Source organism: Battus philenor, unplaced genomic scaffold (genome assembly GCF_028537555.1).
Source record: "Battus philenor isolate CCGP_79_NKW_IND1 unplaced genomic scaffold, ilBatPhil1.0.hap1 SCAF_21, whole genome shotgun sequence".
Lineage (NCBI taxonomy): Eukaryota > Metazoa > Arthropoda > Insecta > Lepidoptera > Papilionidae > Battus > Battus philenor.
The window spans coordinates 8872347-8891649 of record NW_027181684.1 but is presented as its reverse complement, the minus strand read 5'-3'; the positions used below and the strand labels follow the sequence as shown (position 1 = coordinate 8891649).

The window sequence follows — 19303 nt, the reverse complement described above, 5'->3', positions numbered from 1 at the left end:
AGAAAAAAAATATTACCAACGCAGGTGTTGTCAGTTCAACATAGTACTTTGTACTTACTACCAAAAGTAACAAAGTTAATACCATGAACTTTAATATATCTATGACTGTATAAAAATGAATACACTGAAAAAGATCTAGACGAGTAAAAAACTGATCTTAAATTAATGTAATTGTAATTTAATTTTTTTTTTGGTGTAATACTTAGTTTAAATATAATTAATTAAGGTAGTATTAAATATTGTTATACAAAATTCGAATTAGAATTGTAAGATGTTCTTAAAGGTCTCTTTGGAGTGATGGAAAGGGATTTCAAGTGATTATAAAAGAATATTTATTGTCTTCTGGTCTGCTTAATGCCACTTCAACTTGCAATAATATCATCTGGGCATCGTCAGCTACTTTCGTTTGTCCACAGATCTCCTTATTCCTGATTCGACCTCATTAGGGAATACTAAACATAGCCCGCTCCTTGGCTCGTTGAACCACTGAGAACTTACAAATGAGGCTCGAAGTAATAAATTCTGTACTGTAATTGATAAAATTCATATATATAATAATACGCTTACTCTAAATATTACCATATACGGGCAGACAAGGAAATAGAAAATACAATTTTAAGATAGTGATAAAAATAATATTAAAAAAATAAGTCATATTATCTCTATCATGTATATTGTAACGATAAGACCTTATTATAAAACCTAATTAAAAATTAGGGGTACAATAGTGTTAATAAATAAATATATAAAAACACAAGGGCTAGAGTTATGATATGCTTTTAAAGTAGAAAGCTACCTATGATAAAATTTAGTGAAATAATTAATATTGCGACCTCTGCTAAATCTTTCAGAGATTCGTTATCTTAAATAATTCCAGGTTCAGCACTTTTAGCGTTCTGTTATCTCACACTCGCAGCAGTCGTAAATGATATTTCTAAATTAAGTAAATTCAACATATTATGGTCGATTACATATTTTATTGAAGTCAGATTGAGTCTACCGCCTATTCGGATGATAATTGCACTAAACCTGTGATAAACAAGCAAAAAAAAAAACTCAGCGGAACTAAAAACATTTTTATTAATAATATAAAATTATTTATTAAAATAACTTTTAAATAACCCCGATGCGAACACTTTCTTGATGTGTTCTATCCTGCTTTAAAATCATTTAAAGTGTAACCCTTAGCAAGCCCTAGTTTTATATCTAGCAATAGGTTGCTAAATATCGTCTGATATCCTATTGTTAAACGTATACATTGCATAGAACCTCGATTAAGTTGAACATTTTGTATACCTGAGTATTAATAATGTTTTTATTTCTGGTATTTACATGTCTATACAACACTTCCTAAAAAAATCGGTAATTTAATAGTAAACATACATTACACTTTTATAGACGTGTTGAGAAACAACAGTCAATACTTTTATTTCTTTAATTTTTATTAAATACTATATACGACTTAAGTTATGGATTTCTGGAATAGCTCTTTTATGCTGGACAAAAGTTTTTTTTAGGGCAGTATTACCCCACAGTAGTATTCCGAACGCGTGACCCTCCAACATCCACGCTACCGAGTTGAATTTCATTACCAGCCCATCGACATGGAGACCCCACTCATCTCAGGACAGCAAAGCATACCAATATACTTTAATTTACTTTGGAGTATACTGTTATACTTAGGAACTTTGTTTAATCTACTAGTCCCAAAAAAAAAACTTCGACATTCAAATGAATATTTTATTTAAGTTTGTATATTTGGTGATGTCATCAAATAATTAACATTAAACCAATTGGCTGCTATTAACTACCATTGTTTTACTACAGTAGATATTTTTAACAGAAGAAGCAGTACGGTTTCATTAGTGTTGTCATATAGCGCAGCAGTAGAGACATCTAGCAAAAAATTTTAAAAATTAATGCATTGCGAATAAAAGGTTTTAGATGATTCTTATTTCATTTTGTTGTTAAATTTTATAACTAAATTTAGAATATGTATAGAAGACCTAAAAATATAAACTTTTTCAAATTATTAAAACTGTCTTAAACTATACATTAAAATAAAAGATACGTTTGAAATACAACTATACAGAAAACTGTAGAATAAATATATTTTTAATTATTTAACATAAATGACAGACTTTAATTTTTATTTATTAATAAATAAATGTTCTGATACTTTTCGCTATTTAAGTGAAGAGACGAACTTTTCGTCTGATGATAAATGAGGTCTTTAAGAAATATAAAATATCTCTAGAATAATTAGTAAGCCTAGTAGTATAATTCTTGTTCACAACCATTTGGAACCAAAAAATGAGCAACACTGATATCCTTAGAGTTCTAAATGACCTTCTGCAAGGACTAACCTTTTACTACATTTTATACGTTAATTTAGCGCTCATTTTGGAGTTTTGTTAATAAATGAAAGGGACAGATGAGACGAGTGGGTGACTACAATAATAAAGATATTTAAATATGTTTACATGCGGCTACTTTTTTAAAAGGCGTGCAAGTAATAATTTAGCTTATTTCATCTCTTTTTTGACATCGTCTTCTCATATGGTTATAAAAGTCGTCTCAATTTATTTGTTATTACGTTTTCTGAAGTTCTTGTCATTGTTGGAAAATACACCAGCAAAATACACATATATTGAACAGGATGTAATTAAATCAAAGAAAACCACCCACTAAATATAAATCAGTTTTAAAAATATGCAACTTGTAAGGTAAATAAGAACAATCTGCAAAAAGCGACAAAAGACGTATAATTGACAGATAGATATAAACTCATCCTTAATTCGTTATCGCAATAGCGATCACTTTTTTGATACGGACCTATTTGTTATACCCTTAAATAAATTACAAAAAGTTAGTTTACTTAAGTAAAAAAGTTTGTATAACATAACTTTTATTTAAAGTCCTGAATGGATTTGTGCCAGACAGTATTACTTCTTGGCTTTACATATAAGACCGTAATTAACACTGGCTGAGTGTGGTTTTTTGATTACTACTTTAAAAGGAGCAATTTTTAATTTATATTAAGAATGGTGAGATTCATAGACAATCGAGTGTATACGAAATAGTTCAGCGGGTCGGCAAGTAGAAGTGACAGTAGACAGGCCATATAGCACGAACAATAACAAAAGTCTTAAATTAAATTCTAAAGAGGAGATCTCAGTCCGGCAAGCAAAGCGTAGAATGTCCACCAATAAGCAGAACAGACGACCCTGGTAAGGTCGTTGAAAAACGCTAGATGCAAGCCGCTTCCTGCAGTTCCTATTGAAAATCTGTGATTGAGGCCTATATCTAGGGGTAAAATGATGGTAATAATTTAAAATTTGTGTATATTAGAAAGAATTGTTAAGGTTACATGTTGTGTTTATATGGTATTAAGGTAATTGATAGTATATACACATAGTAATATTTAGTTGCTGAAAAACTTAGAATCTTCTTCAAAAGTATTCTTAAACTATACGTCATCCATGCTCCCGTTAGAAGAGTAAAAATGAATCGCCATCCCGCTGAAATGATGACATTCGAATGGCTATAGGACGTTGCGACCTTTCGTAAGTTTAAACTTACTCCTCAGACCACTGTGCTTGCATTACAAGTAGAATATGCCTTCAGTATTTAGTTCGCCATTATACATACTACGGCATTGTATAACAAGTGTTTATATAAATAAATATATACTTCTAGAAATTAGTGGAATCCATTTTGGATTTAACGGTACATATTTAACAAACTATCTAGAACATAAAGTAATAAATATACAAAATTTTTCAAGAACAATTTTTTAAATATTGTGGTATTGTTATTGCATTGGGTATAGGAAAGTAATAAAATGTATTAAGTTTATAGTTTTATGTCAACAACAGCTTCAATTGTCTTGGTTATTCTTTGATAATTAAAAGAGTCGTCTTCGGAGTCATTATCTTGAGAACTGCTATCTTCTTCAGAATTATCATTTTCTTGAGAATTACCATTTTCTTGAGAATTACCGCTTTCTTGGGAATTAGTATTTTCTTGAGAATTACCGCTTTCTTGAGAACTACTATTTTCTTGAGAATTACCGCTTTCTTGGGAATTACTATTTTCTTGAGAATTACCGCTTTCTTGAGAACTACTATTTTCCTGAGAATTGCCAGTTTCGTGAGAATTGCCGTTTTCTTGTGAACTACTATTTTCCTGAGAATTGCCAGTTTCGTGAGAATTACCGTTTTCTTGTGAACTACTATTTTCCTGAGAATTGCCAGTTTCGTGCGAAAAGCTATTTTCTTCAGAAGTTTCTATTTCCTGAGAAGTTTCGTTTTCTTGAGATTTGTTTTCTTCTAAGGAACCGCTATCTTCTTGAGAAGTATTACTTTCTGATTCCGAATCAGTGCCTGTAGAATTCGTACATTTTGCCGATTCGGGCCAATCACAAACCTGAAAATGTAATATTACAAGATATTTAATCATATTTGAATTAACTTTACACGATTAACAAAATATTGAGGGCAAAAAAGGTAAAAAGAGGTCTTTTACAAGAAAGGTTTTACATCAAAATTTAACAATTTCGGGCAATTTTTTTTGTGAATGGAAAAAAATACTTTCATTCCTATAATGTGTGTATTTTACATATTATGAGCATACAGTCATAACAATTCTAAAATAGTAAATTTTAAAAAAGGTTCTTTAAGATTTTTCATTAAGTGTTTGTTGGTGTAGCTATGATACGATGCAAGAAGGTGAAAGGTTCTTTTCGAGGAAAATTGTTTTATCCTTAGATAAATTAAAATAAAAAGACTAATTTATACAATTATTACTGATATTTCAGAAAAATTCAAATATCCTTATATTTAGATATGATCTTTAACTTTCAAATTTATATTGTTAGATTTGGAAATTCAAATATTCCGAGATGTTTTTGTTCTTTCTGTCCTTGTCCAAAGAAGTTGCGTGTGCGTTATTAAGCGTTTCTATTTAATAACAACATTTTCTATTTAAAAACACATTTTAAAAATGAAATGAATGTAAGTAAAACAGTGAGACGCAACAAGAGGAATTTTGTATTAAATGTTGTTTTAAAGTTGCTTGTAATAGAGTTATTGCTGTAATAAATACTAAAAGTATATAATACAGAACTAAGGATAAAAGGAGCTGACGAGATGTACAAATTAAGGTTATTCAAAACTTTAAAAATGTAATCTCTAGTATACTACAACGAAATGGCGAATACTTACTTGTAAATGGACATTAAAATGTAGAAAAACGGGGCATTTTCTCATAACCTTCTCTCCCCAAATGCAGTAATAATAAAGGTTACAGTCATATTTATGTGGCAATAGCCAATGAGTAAAGGGATTTACTGGACATCCATTTTCTAGAAATTTATCATCAAAGGCATTTGCTTTGTTAAACAAATTAAAATTTTTCAGTTTATCTTCATCTTTTGTACCATCAGATTCTTTCGCATTTGCTCCATTTAATATGCGTCTCCGACAATCAATAATTTGTTTCCAATCACATTGCGAAATATCCGGATTGAAATATAATCCGATAGGACATAACTTTAATATTGGTCTTCCAGAAACACATTTATAAAACCTGTCACAGTCATCATGTTTAAACAAAAGACTCAATTCACGATTTTTTTCATTTCCTTTAGGACACAGATTACCGGCAACCACGAGGCTGGTTGCAAAACACAGCACTGTTATTACTTGTATATCTGCAAGGTATTTAAAAACACGTTTTTCAAAATGCACTATAGATAAAATATTTTCAAATAAAAATTACAAAATGTTACCTTTCATTATAAGGAAAACCACAAAGTCTTGAACAATATTAATGATGAAATACTCATCATGTCAATACCAACATTTCTTTAAAAAAAATTGAACTTATCAATTATCAATGATTGGAACATAGATAATCTTGATAAATTTTACGTTTTTAATTGAGAAGCAAATGTTAATAGATTATTTAAAAAAAAAACATGTCTGAAACGGGTAAATTGGTCGTAAATATTGTGACGTAATTATATTTCATTCATTTATTCATTAAAGACGAATTTTGGAACACAATAACCATCTGTGGAGAATCAAATTCAAGTGCATTGACCAACTGTTTCAAGAAAACATAGTCAGCAAATTAATGACATTATCTAAATTAAAGAAGATGTAAAGTCTTTAAACTTAAATAAATTTATATACTCCATTAAGCAAAGGGATAAGTGGGTAATACCAATAACTAATGAGTATTGTTCATAGAAATCTTTTGGACGGGAAAAAGGAAAGGGTTATGTAAGATTCCTACATACAAAACCCGCGTTGGTTGTTCTTTGCGCTGTGTGGGAGTTAGATATCACTTTTGAGAACATATTTATTTTTCATACCGGTCCTCGCACTTTCCTATTTTGAAAAGCACGTCTTTAGACATCATCGTTAGGTATCGTCCACGCTACCCCTTAAACCCTCGTGGTAATATCATGATGGTTCGAGATAGCGTTCATTCATCGTCTGCTTCAAATTCGCCAAAGCTTGTGGTTTAGAGCTCTTGGCCTAAACACTAGCATTTTTCGAGCCGTCACAAAGTTCGAGTGGGACCTGTAATAAATAATATCCTGCATTGGCAAATCCTTCATATTTACCTAGCATTTTATACAGAATCTATCTACTATAGCCAAGCAAATTTACCATGTTTCAGGTAATATGTATGAACTAGGAATTTGCCAAGAGAATTAGAATTGTAGTAGTGTTACTATTTGTTTTCGTTAATTAAATTATTGATGTGCAATACGATTTTTCCTAATAGAGTGTCATGGAAATATAGTAAAAACTGTGGTAAACATTATTAATAAGATATTTTAGTTCTACTTTTTTCCCCAATGTGACTATTTATTAATTATCATAATGATTCTTATTTGTAGTAAAGACATATATAAAGACTTAATGAACAATAGTGAATAGTAATAAGAGAAGTAGAAGTACTATTTTCTATTGTTTATTAACATCAATTATTTAATTAATAGAATTATTAACAATAACCGTGATCCAATTTAATCTGACTTAGGCTAGTCGTGCAATTTTTCGATCTGGTTGTTACCTGAGATTAGGAACCGTGGTCTAGAAACCCTAGTGAAAAAAAACGTACCTATCCGAAATGTAGGGCACGCTCGAAGGTCACTCCTGAGATGAATTAGTGAACCCACTGCGCACACCAATATCTACCTAGATACTGGTGTCTCTATTTCTGAAAGACGAATGTGTCGAGTCTTGGAGTGAAGAAGATGATCTCCCTCCATGCCTATTAGGTTCCAGTCTTCTCTCTACTCTCTGCGACTAAGAGGTATTACCGGACAGATATGGGAGCAAATAGACTTTGGGGTAAACAATTCTACACAGCTGACTTATCTTTGGAGACGGAATTAAATACCATAACTGGTATGAGACTGTGTTATATTAGTACTTTTTTCAATAAGTATTTCAAAAAAGTACTAAGCAGTTAAACGGAAGGAAGAACTAAAGTATCAATAGAGATGAGACAATTCTTTTTCTTAAATCCATTTCAATAAAATTCTTCAAAAAACTTCTTGTTTCTTGTTTTTATAGGTTTATCCACATTAGTGGAGGACAGGCAAATAAAACCACAGGGAGATATTCAATACCCGTAGTGTTCCAACATGCAAATAAGATAACCTCTAACTTTCTTTTGTCAATAACTTTGGTACAAAAATAATGATTTCTATTAATTATATTAAAAAAAAACGTTAATATTTTCTGAATGAATATTTATTTCATGCACTTATTTTACTTTACAATGCCAAAAATGATAAATTAAAAGTGCGCTGTGAAAAATCTATAAACAGGTCCAAGGTAACTTAACTTAAGCCTTCGGAGATGAAGGTAAAATTGTGCTTTTGTTCGAGGCTTCTCTTGCGGTGCAGTTAGCAAATTGCGGCCAGTCACATACCTAGCGAAAATAATAAAACAATTTATTATCTGGAAATGAGTATAAATGTTTAGGTAATTTTACAAAAGAAATTGTGACAACAAGTGGTGAACTGTGTGAAAAACAATGTATAAGATTTATTTGTTGAGTAATTAGACGTACGAGACCAGAGACCACTTTCAAAAGCTATCTGGTTCCAGTGGGCCGTTTGTAGATACATTCTATCGTATTCCCAAAACAAGTAATAAATACTTTTTTTCTTATGGAATCTATAGAAAACTAGTAACGTTTAACCTTGGCATTCGTATTTATATCAGTAAATTTGAAAAAATTTAAGAAGTTCATGCAAGATTGCAAGCGCACTTGTGTGTAAAAGTCGCATTTAGACGATTTTGCACATCTGGACAAATAACCGGACTACGAATTATGCAAGTTTTTATAACAGTCGTTAAGTTTTTTAAAATATTATGTGGAGTCAAGCCACTATTGTAGTGCTTCGCCATGTTAGACCCCCACTCAGCCCCACGGACACCCGTCGAGCCTTCCGTAGAACTGTGGTGGTCTATTTTAGGAACCATTGTAATAAACAGATTAATTTACTAACCTGTAAGTTTCGGTTGAAGTGTAAACTGTGGGGACATACTCTTTGAACTCTTTCACCCCAAACACAATAGAAGAATACGGAGCAATCTTCTTCATCAGGCAAAAGCCAGTGGATAATAGGGTCTACAGGGCATCCGTTATCAAGGAATTCGATTTCGTTGGCTTCAGAGTTTTCTGTACTCTTTCTTTGCCCCTGTTTCTCCTGTTCCACCTCGTTAGAGAGAATTGCCTTCTCCGTAGGGATTCTTCTATCGCCGCAATCAACATTAAGTGTCCAATCGCAGAATCGGAAGACAGAATTAAATAAGAGTCCTTCAGGACACATCATCTCTATTGGCTCGCCTTGAACACATTTGTAGAATTTATTGCAATCATCGTGTGCTACTAAACGATCCATTTGGTAGTTAGAATCCTGTTCCTTGGGACACAGGGAACCATCTTCGGCCACTGCAGCCGCTACTAGTGCAATGACAATGACAACTAAAAAAAAATATTCATTTAAACAAAAGTTTTTAATTGAAAATATTTATATTCAAATATATGAAACATATAAGAAAATGTGATGTGTTCTTACCTCGCATTGTGATTACTGAACTCCGCTCAAAGGATGATCGTAAAACCGCAATAGTATGGTTTATATAGTATAAGCTAATCTTATACCACAAAAAAACATTAAGTGAAATTTTATCTGTGTTCAGTAATTGCAATAAGACTTCCAGGTAAAGGTAATGGTTATACATTACCGCTCGATATAACATGGAAAATGTTTTAATTACACAAGGACAAATGACTGAAATTAATGAAAGGTATGAATTATGTTATTTTCTTAAATTATTATTGTCATTCAAATTTCAATCAATTGAACAGTTATCAATCTTTAGATTTTGTTGGGAAAAGTTCGGTCCTGCTGAGTTGTGTTAACAAGTTCCCCTCATCAACATAATTTTAGTTGAAGAACGTCACTGATGGATATAGGATGAGTATAGTCAATCATTGGCTATACTCATAGTTGTAAAATCTATAAATGGAAATATTTAACTTATTTGGTTTTAACTAACATATGGAACACCCTATCTAAATTTCAATGGTTTTAGAAATATTAATTTGCGTAATGATAATATAGTAACCAAAAGTGTTTTTGAATTTCGGATTAATACATATTAAAGTTAATTATTGTGAAGACGCGAGTTCGATTCCCGGGATGCAGTCTTGTATATAATTCATACTTAGTACATTAATTTTACGGGATTGTCACTGGTCATAAATAAGTATCCAAAAGATGGGCAGCAGCGTCCAATGCTTACAATAATACTACAAGCCACCGTCAACAGGCGGGTTGGCGATCGCTTGTGGTATTATACAAGCGAGGCGATTGTGGTATATCTCCCCATAGTTATCTTTGGGAGGCCTATGCCCTGTAGCAGGCATATGTGGGCTGAAACAACGACGCCGACGATCTGTCGCTGCAGACTTTGTAATGTTAGAAGTTATTGGCCTATAGCATTTCGATAGAAAAAGTAAGTAATTGTAATATATATATTTCAGAGTGATCACTTTATACATGGTAATTGGAGTTAGCTGTAAAAACTTTAATTTTTGCTGATTAATCTGATATGCTTTCACTCCTTTTTAGCTTATACACCTAAAGCAAAGTTTTGCACTGTGTCTTTTTGCCCGTGGATATATAGGTACAGCTTCAACTAATTTGCTAATCTGTTTAGCCTTAATCATTTATTTTTAGCTGTAGTTAAACAAGTCATAGAATTTGATCAAAGATCAATAACATGAAATTAAGAAAAATTGGTATAATGTAGAGCAGTCGTTTTGGATTACGGTCTGGAATTTACATTTGTACATTGTGATTTCTACCTCGTAGACGTATTTTATTGCTGTAAAAAAATCACCTCACAGTCTCCATAAATAAAGGAAACCTTCGTAGGATAAAACAGCATACCTTAGGAAGAAAAATCAGATAGATATGTAGATGTCAATTGGCACTAAGACTTCGAAGTTATACGGTTTCCCTAAGATATAGTTAATCTTAGTCGATACAACATAAGATTGACAACACTGACCAGCAAGCGCAAGACGTTCACCCATTAAGACCACAAGTTTTGTTAAGGTCCTTGGAAGAAGTTGAATGCGGGCCGCTTCCAACCGGTTCTAATGAAGATCTATGAGAGAGGCTAATGTTCAGCAGCAGTCGTCTTACGGCAAAATGATTACTTTATTCTTTGCCCTGCATAATAAAAAGTGCTGCTATCCTAAATTATAGAAAACACCTCTGGCACCACGACCACATTAATCTCCGTAATATATTTAATAGTACCTCGCAGTAATCTAGTTTTTTGACTTACTGACTACAAGGCTATTCAGAACGAAACAAGATATTGCGATTTTTTTTGATTTGTCGATATTTAAAAATCGACAGAAACCTGTTACGTCCATTAATTAGTTTTAATCCGGCGACCGGATTATTGCTTGCACTTTTTAGCTTTAAATCTATCATTAAACTATGTTCCAACAGGAATAAATGGAATGTAATATTATTCATTAATCCAAATTATTTTTCTGTTTGGAATCGATAGAAAATTGCAGTTGTTTGTGTAGGTCAACAGAACAATGGTAGACAGAGTAACAATAAATCACATAAAATCGCCATTACAAACCTCCAGAATTTAGAGCAATTCATTCCGTAATACTATTGCCAAAAAACATTTTTAAATTGTAGTATAAAGAATAAACTCTAAGAAGGATAAACTAGGTAAGGAAAGGTTGGTTCTTCTTAACGGTGACGATCATCTGGGCTTCTGTAATTATTTCTTAGTTTTATACAATTCACAAGAGAATGAAACATTTTTTTATCAATTTTTTTCACACTAGTTTCTTAAAGTGCAATCGATTTAGATAAGTCTGTGGTAACAAATAATCAAAATCATTAAATTTGCAACGTCATTGAACTAAACCTTAACGAAGTATTATTTTAAATACTTTTCCATGTCTATGGAAACATTTTTATCACAAGCAGATATGATTAGTAAATCCATTTTTAACGTGATTCATTTGCTATCATATCAATAATTAATACAAATCTTTTTAATCGGATGTGGTGTAGGAAGAAACAGTATAATATTTATTTATTTTTTAGTTAACATTTATTGGCTGTAAGCTGTATATTTTTTTCTATAAAGTCGATGGGATCTTCTATATATGTTACAGCTAACTGGCGATTTGGTAAAGCAAAAGCTTATGTTTCATATATAGTATTTGCCTTTAACAGTCTGGCAAATAGGGTCATCTAGAATCTACTAATTACGCCGACCTAGACTGAACGGATAATTCTTTTCCAATGACCTATAAGTATCGCGTCGAAGCAGTCCTGACATTGGTATCCAGTTCGACCTGAAATGCCACGTTCCCCTCGCATTGATGGTGTAGTGTACCTTTTTCATACACGAAGCCTGCCTCTACCTATAGGTCTACCCCTCCACAACAATCCAAAGCAATGTTCGGGCCATCTCCCTTATGAACTACATGTAAATCGCGGGGTTGTTAACATATATGTCCGAGTGTAAGTGAGAGAGACGTTCAATATTACAAAAAGAATGCATTAACTTTCAATAGGATCATCGTCGAAATTTAGCGCTCAGTCGATTTACAAATTTTTCAATTACAAAACTGAAAATAAAACAAAGAAACTGTAGTACTAACATCATCGTTAACTTGTATTTTGGTAAGTCTTAAAATATACTAAAGTTATTCTATAACTATAACTTATACATGATTTCCATTTTAAATTCTTTCTCTTTCATCTTATATACACGAGCCTTTAAACAATTCCTCTTTAAAAAGATACAAAATAAAAAACCATGAAAACAAAAGTTTCATTTGATCAAATGTTAATGATCTGAAAATGTACACAAACTTTACTTGAACGTATACTCAAAAGTGTACTTTCATTATACACTGTCATTACGGCTATAGTACTAGAACTATAGTTAAACACGCTTATTTAAAATCACATTTCATGACACAATTTAGACGAATATTTGATAGTAAAGTTAAATAACAGGCGTTGGACAACAATGTTGGGAATTTAAACCAGATTATCTCTTAAGTCTTAGTATAATAAATGATCAAAATAAAATTACTCTCCGTAGTTAAGTTCTTTTTCTTTCACACTAGATTAAATACAAGATCACAGCTATTTTAGCTCAAAAACAGCTCTTGGACAGCCTGCAAGAACAAGAACAGAACTTGAGGTTAAATTGGCCCTAATTTCAAAGTGCCATCGCTAATCAACTTTTTCCATTTACGGATACGTAACGTAATCAGTTAAGCACATATCACATTAAATACAAACCAACCAAGAGAAACTGCCAGTGTACTATTGAGTCATTTTATAGCAATGCTTGAAATAATCAGCAGTATCAGTAACCAAACTGGGCATGGTATTTTTAACAAGCAGCTTAACATACTTAATACTTATTGTGTTCAAATATTGAACCTTCTAAGTACATCGTGCACGGAAAATTTTCACAATATTTCCAAAAAACTGGAAAAAAAACAATGATTACAAATAAGTTGATGTACTGGGGGACAGATTAAATTAATAATACCTGAACCCTGGTGCGCATGGAAAGAATTAACTATCAGTATATTATATGTAACAAAAATGTAAATAGAGAATTTACATCATCATCATCATCATATAACCCTATGGGTGCCCACTGCGAGGCTCAGGCTTTTACTGAAGATCGCCACGATGACCGTTCTATGCCTTGCTATGACCTTAGCTATGTCTACAGTCCACTTAGAAGGAGGCCTACCCATGCCGTAATAAACGCGTAATAAACATACGCTAGTAGAGTACGTTAGTTATTATTATTAATATATTATAAAAATTGTCTTTGTTTACCTACTAGAATATTTAACTAATGATATTAATCATCAGATAGAGCAAAAGATAAAACAATGTCATCGTAACTTTGTACGGATTATTTGTAGAATAAGCAAAGACAATAAAATGAAACACTCAAATATGTAATTGCTTTTATTACTTTATTTACCATGTTTTAATAAACTTTTGTTTTCTTATCACTTGTTTTTATCCACAAATCGAAGATAATCACGATGACGTGATTAATTATTGGATTGATAAATTAAAGATAAAATTGTATTCTTTTCTAAGAAACAATATAGTTTTCCTTTTTGGTCCTATCTTGGTTTAATTTTACTACTTTTAGTTGCTGTAATCACCAAAATTTTTCTAATTGCAAATATATTGCGATATTTAAGCACAACCGGCAACTCTTGGCCAATCACATATCTGAAATTTAAATTTGAAATTATATTTAAAATTAATTCATGTGCTTATAATCTGTCAAAAAAAATAATATAATGATACATGGAATAAACTTATGAAATATTGCAGCATAATTCAGTTGAAGTAATTAAGGAAAATTTTGGCAAAATTTATATTATCATATCATAAAATTTATTTAATTAGTAATAAAAATGAAAACCTTGCAACATTATCTCTAAGTAATATACAACGATATCAGTCGTTCATAGACGCGAGTTAATTTGCTTTTAACACATTTTAGGAATTTATACGAACCTGTAACCTTTTATTAAAATGATGAAAAGCTGGGCACTGTCTCTTAATCTTAATGCCCCATAGGCAATAATAAAATTGATTACAATCCATTTCGAAAGGTAGCAACCAACTTATTAAGGGATTCACGGGACATCCGTTATGAAAGAATCCTAAATCCGTATTAATAACTTTTTCTGGTTCATTATCAATGTCTATTTCTTCATCATCTATGTCTTCGCTTTCTGAATCGTCTTTGCTAATTATTTCATCGTCACTATAACTTGTTTCATCAGGAACATTTCGACCGATACAATCAACGTTGTGTTTCCAATCACATGGTCTGTGTTTGATATTGAAATACAGACCTTCTGAGCATATTACTAATAAAGGTTTTCTGTTGAAATATTTATAAAACTTATTACAATCTTCATGTGCCAACACGAGGTCTTTTTCCCAATTCTCTGTATCGATAGAAGTCGTCCCGATCAATGTAAGGTAAAAAATCACTGACAAAACTGTAAAAATTATTTAAAATAATTTAACCAATATGAAATGATATGAAAATTTAAACTAAACCATGTTTTCACCTTTAAATTTTCTTTGCATGTTACGATCGTAAAATGCTTGAAGTAATTGACGAATACTACAATACTACTTAGGGCGTATCCTAAATGCATTTTGTCTAATGTAGTTTTTATGTTAACCGACAAAAGTTATCATTACAACCGTCCACAACGTATTTACAAGCAAAAGCGAATGAAAGTAACCAGAAATTTCGAAATTTTACACGGAAATGAATCATCATCAAAACCATTTTAGCCGTAAGACATTCACTGCTGGACATAGGCCACCTCCATAGATTTGCATCAAGACTAGTAGAATGCGATCTGTGGTCTTCATTCCATAGTATAGCTCATTTGTCAGCAAAAAGCTTTAAAACCAACTTCTAATCTCCCTGATCAAATAACGTGATCACTCTTAAATATGTTGCATTAATTTTATGTGTGTTTTTTTATTCTGTAACGCGACAGACCTATAACTTATAGTAGTATAATCTGTAGGGAAAGATTATTAATAATAATTAATTTAAATATACAGTAATTCGAATTTTGAAAAGACTTTTTCTTGCTATAATCTCATTGTTTTTAATTATTATATCAGAAACCAGTGAATTTTTGGGATATACTAAGCACTAACTGAAAGCAAATGAGCTATACATTCACTCCTTTAAAGCTTTTACACCTATAATCCATCGCCTTGTATTGTAACGCAGTGTCGTATGTACTCTTTTACGATATCAATTAAAAAAAAAAACTTAATATACCTTTATTACGCCAAAATAACAACGTTACAAATTAATACTAACTGTTATTAGCTTAATATGTTGTAGGAAACTGTTACAATTTTTTGGTTTAAAACTTTAGAAATTTTAGTAATAGAATGAAGAACCTCTATGATATTAAAGTTGAAGTGTTTTGTTGCATTGACTTTTACCATTTATATATTTTTTCATTTTTGTTGAATTCTTACTAACAACAAATCGCTTATTTAAAATTTTAAAACTTTGGGGTTTTAAAATTTTATTTTTATTGAAAATTCTTTGATTTATATTTATTGCTTTAGTTTTTGTGCAAGATCAGATAGTTTATATCTCCATCCAAACAGGTACAACTTTCAGAGTATTCTTGCTCAAGGTTGTCGTAGATAATAAAATTATAAAAATACATATACATTCTATATCTCAGAAAATAGAAAATCATATAAACTCATTTATACACAAAGTAAAACGGGATTAGTAAAATTAACCCCTCTGACCAGTCATCATCAATAACATCATATAAGATTTAAATTAGGTTATTATTTGCGAATTTAGTACGTCAAACAAAGTAAAGAAATATAATAAATTGATATTAAAGTTTTTCACAGCAAAACGCCTTTAGATAATTTATAAGCAATGTAATATTCTGATATCGTTCATAACGTAATAACATAGGAATCGTAAAACCTAGTACATGCAACTAGGATATTTATTATGTGTACTTCCGCTTATGTACCCATAACGTTATCTTTAAACCTTAAAGGAGGTCAGCAAAAAAATTTTAAAAACTGAACATTTTATAAAACTCCACTTGGAAAGGGGGTTGAGAGAGAGTTCATTACTTAAACGGGCTGGAGACAGTTATTAGGTATATTAAATGCCAATAATATAAATACAGGCCTTTTTTATTAGCAGAAGTCACACGTATGATAAACATCTCAGTCTTTTTTTTCTTATCTTCAAACAAAAGGTCTTGCATGTCATCTACATTTTAAAACATTGTCCATAATTTAACTCCTATCATATTACATCATAAAGATTTAATGTTCTTATTATTTTAGCCGAAAAACCTCCACTGCTAGCTTTAGGCCTACTCGGTAGATTTTCTATAATATTCTTGCATACAGCGACCGACGACAAGGTCGTCTGCTCACCGTGTGGGAGGATGTCCTATGCGCTTGGCGAGAGTAATTTTGTTTATTTATGCATTTTTTTCAGTGTTTTGGACATGCCACATAGTTCGCAGAACATTGTTTAGTTCCTCGGAAGACGCTGGATACAGGCCGCTTCAAACCGATCATTCTTCTACGAGGAAGACCTATGACCGGCAGTAGCCATCCTATGGCTGGAATAATTAGATAATATTTTAGGTCAGAAAAATACTTCCGCTGGAATTTTTTGTTAATTGCATTGATTGATAAAAATATTGTCTTTATCTTCACTATATATGTATAAAAACTTCTTTTAATTCATCAGAACCTTCACCGTCACCTTAATAAATAGCGTCCATCAGGAGCGCAAATACCTCACAAGCTTAAATTAAATAGCTTTGAGGCTTCATGATAAAAATTGTTGACGCAATGCACTGATCTTAGCGACCCTTTAACTATTAACCTTAATACTAAGAGGATATGTCGTTACTTTGTATTTCATTAATTTTCAAGTATGTAAATACCACAAAGTGATGTCAACAATTAGCTAAAATGGATTGAATTAAAAAAATCTTGATACTAATGCTCATATTTTAACAATTATCTAATCATTGTTAAAAGTAAATAAACTTTAAAAAAATAAATTTCGTATTTTCATATAAAATACGAAGAAACCTTTTCAACCAATAATAAAAATTAAAAGCCACCGATTTGTTATAAGTTTTTGCAAAAAAACAATCGGATCGTATAATTATATGAGTTGAGTAGTATAAAATACTAACTTGGAATAAAAGAAAAACTGTACTGTAATACTTTTTCTTAGTAAATTATGATTGTCTGCTTGACAATTTTGCATTAATTATAACAGAGCTTCTGTAAATTTCTGCTTGAAATCCTTACTCGAATAATACAATCAATAAAAGACATTTTTTAAGAAATTAATCAGATTTATTTAAAATTACAAAAATTTCTAAAAATTTTCTCTGCCTTCAATGCAGCCAGCTTTTCTTGGCCAGTCGCAAAACTAAAAAATAAAAACAAACGTTAAGAATTCTATTGCACAAGGTGATTGGTTGTAGATGTACAGAATTTAAAAAGGTGAATGTATAGCTTATTTGCTGTCCATTAATACATGATATATCCTGTTCAATAATCAATGGCTTTAGAAATAATAGATAATGTAGTGATAATATATATTAAAAAAAAATCTCAAAATTCATATTAAAAAATATTTAAATAAATTTTTGTTTACTATCTGTCGCTGCAGACTTTGTACTGCCAGATGTTACTGGCCTGTCTCATTCCAATAAATAAAATTAAATGAATCTTATTTATACAGGATGATTGGAAAATAAGTGTAAGAGCTTTGAGACTCTTTGCTGATAAATGAACTACATACTCTCCGCTTTATAGCTTTTATGCCTACGAACAATCACCTTGTATAGTTTAAAAACAAATGAAACAAATAATACAACTTCAGTGCTTTTGAGCTCTTAAGAATTAAAATCCATACCTGCCGTAGCCTGTTGAAATGCAACCAAAAAGGACAGCGTCTGACTTCCCTCTCTCCTCGCACACAATAGTAAAACAAATTGCAGAATCTTTCATGAGGCAACAGCCAACGTATCTCAGGATCTACTGGGCAGCCATTCAAATAGAACTCATTAATTGGAGCATCAGACTGCGTAGTCTCTTTGATCTTTTCTGTAGTGCTGCTTTCACCTTCATTAGTTGCAGCTGTACTTTCTACAGCACTGCCTCCCACACTTTCTGTGGCCCACTCATCGGGAATGATCCGATCCCAGCAATCGACATTATCTCTCCAATCGCATCTTTGCTCTATGATACTGAAGAAGAGCCCCTTTGGGCAAGACATCTCTACTGGTTCGCCATGTGTACATTGATAGAACTTGTTGCACTCTCTGTGCGGCAGTAGTCGTTCTATTTCCCAGTCAACTTCTTGTATTTTGGGACAGAAGTTTAGCTCGGCGCTTGCAACTGCCGCAGCTAACAAGAATACAACAGCTTTCAAGACTGTAAATAAAAATTAATAATTATAAAAAAAATTATAATTTTTAAGTATCAAATTTAATTATTAATTTGTATTTAATTTACCTTTCATGATTACCAACGACGATTGAATTACAACAGATGTCCACTAAGGGTTGTATGATATTTTATACCCAGTTATTAGTCACGCTAGTACGGTTCAACGGTAATTATCATTTATTATTTTTTTAGTTTATTAACTCTTATCTTTGCTTTGTTTAAGTATGATCATATAACCAGTATCATTCGTTACTTATTGTTTGTTATAGCCTGAGCCTGAAAATTATTCTTTTCCGATATCTATTAATGAGGAGTAAACTTCCTATTTTAAACAATGCGAAGTTGGTTTGGCAGAAATCAATAACCGATGTCATATTTCCAAAACAATGGAAAGACGCTAAAATTAAACCCAGACATGAGAAGGCCTTTAATCTAAAATTTAGAACTGTAGGCCTGTTTCATTACTGAATCACTTTGAAAAAATGTTAGAAATACGAGTATTGCTTTCGACCGTTTCTCCTTAAGTACACGGCGATGTATATTGGTACTATCATCATAGCATGGATTTGTAAAAGCAGGTTTTGTCAATACAAATCTCATAAACTTAACTGACTTTATAGCTACAAACATAGAAGGCGCACAAGTGGA

At 31.5% G+C, this 19303-nt stretch overlaps 2 protein-coding genes across 2 annotated transcripts; both read right to left on the bottom strand.

Moving 5' to 3' along the window:
• Positions 1-2230: 2230 nt before the first annotated feature.
• On the bottom strand, positions 2231-18743 carry LOC137923494 (uncharacterized). The gene is made up of 10 exons (XM_068766753.1): positions 18722-18743; positions 18120-18640; positions 17594-17630; positions 15171-15192; positions 14725-14780; positions 14159-14652; positions 13843-13867; positions 5792-5854; positions 5226-5713; positions 2231-4428 (listed from the first exon to the last, which is right to left on the bottom strand). Exons 1-10 carry the CDS (start codon positions 18726-18728, stop codon positions 3856-3858), a joined length of 2286 nt encoding a protein of 761 aa, XP_068622854.1. The 5' UTR covers positions 18729-18743; the 3' UTR covers positions 2231-3855.
• LOC137923407 (peritrophin-1-like) lies at positions 7758-9177 on the bottom strand. Its single transcript, XM_068766653.1, has 3 exons — positions 9113-9177; positions 8540-9018; positions 7758-7956 (listed from the first exon to the last, which is right to left on the bottom strand). Exons 1-3 carry the CDS (start codon positions 9117-9119, stop codon positions 7870-7872), a joined length of 573 nt encoding a protein of 190 aa, XP_068622754.1. The 5' UTR covers positions 9120-9177; the 3' UTR covers positions 7758-7869.
• Positions 18744-19303: the final 560 nt, after the last annotated feature.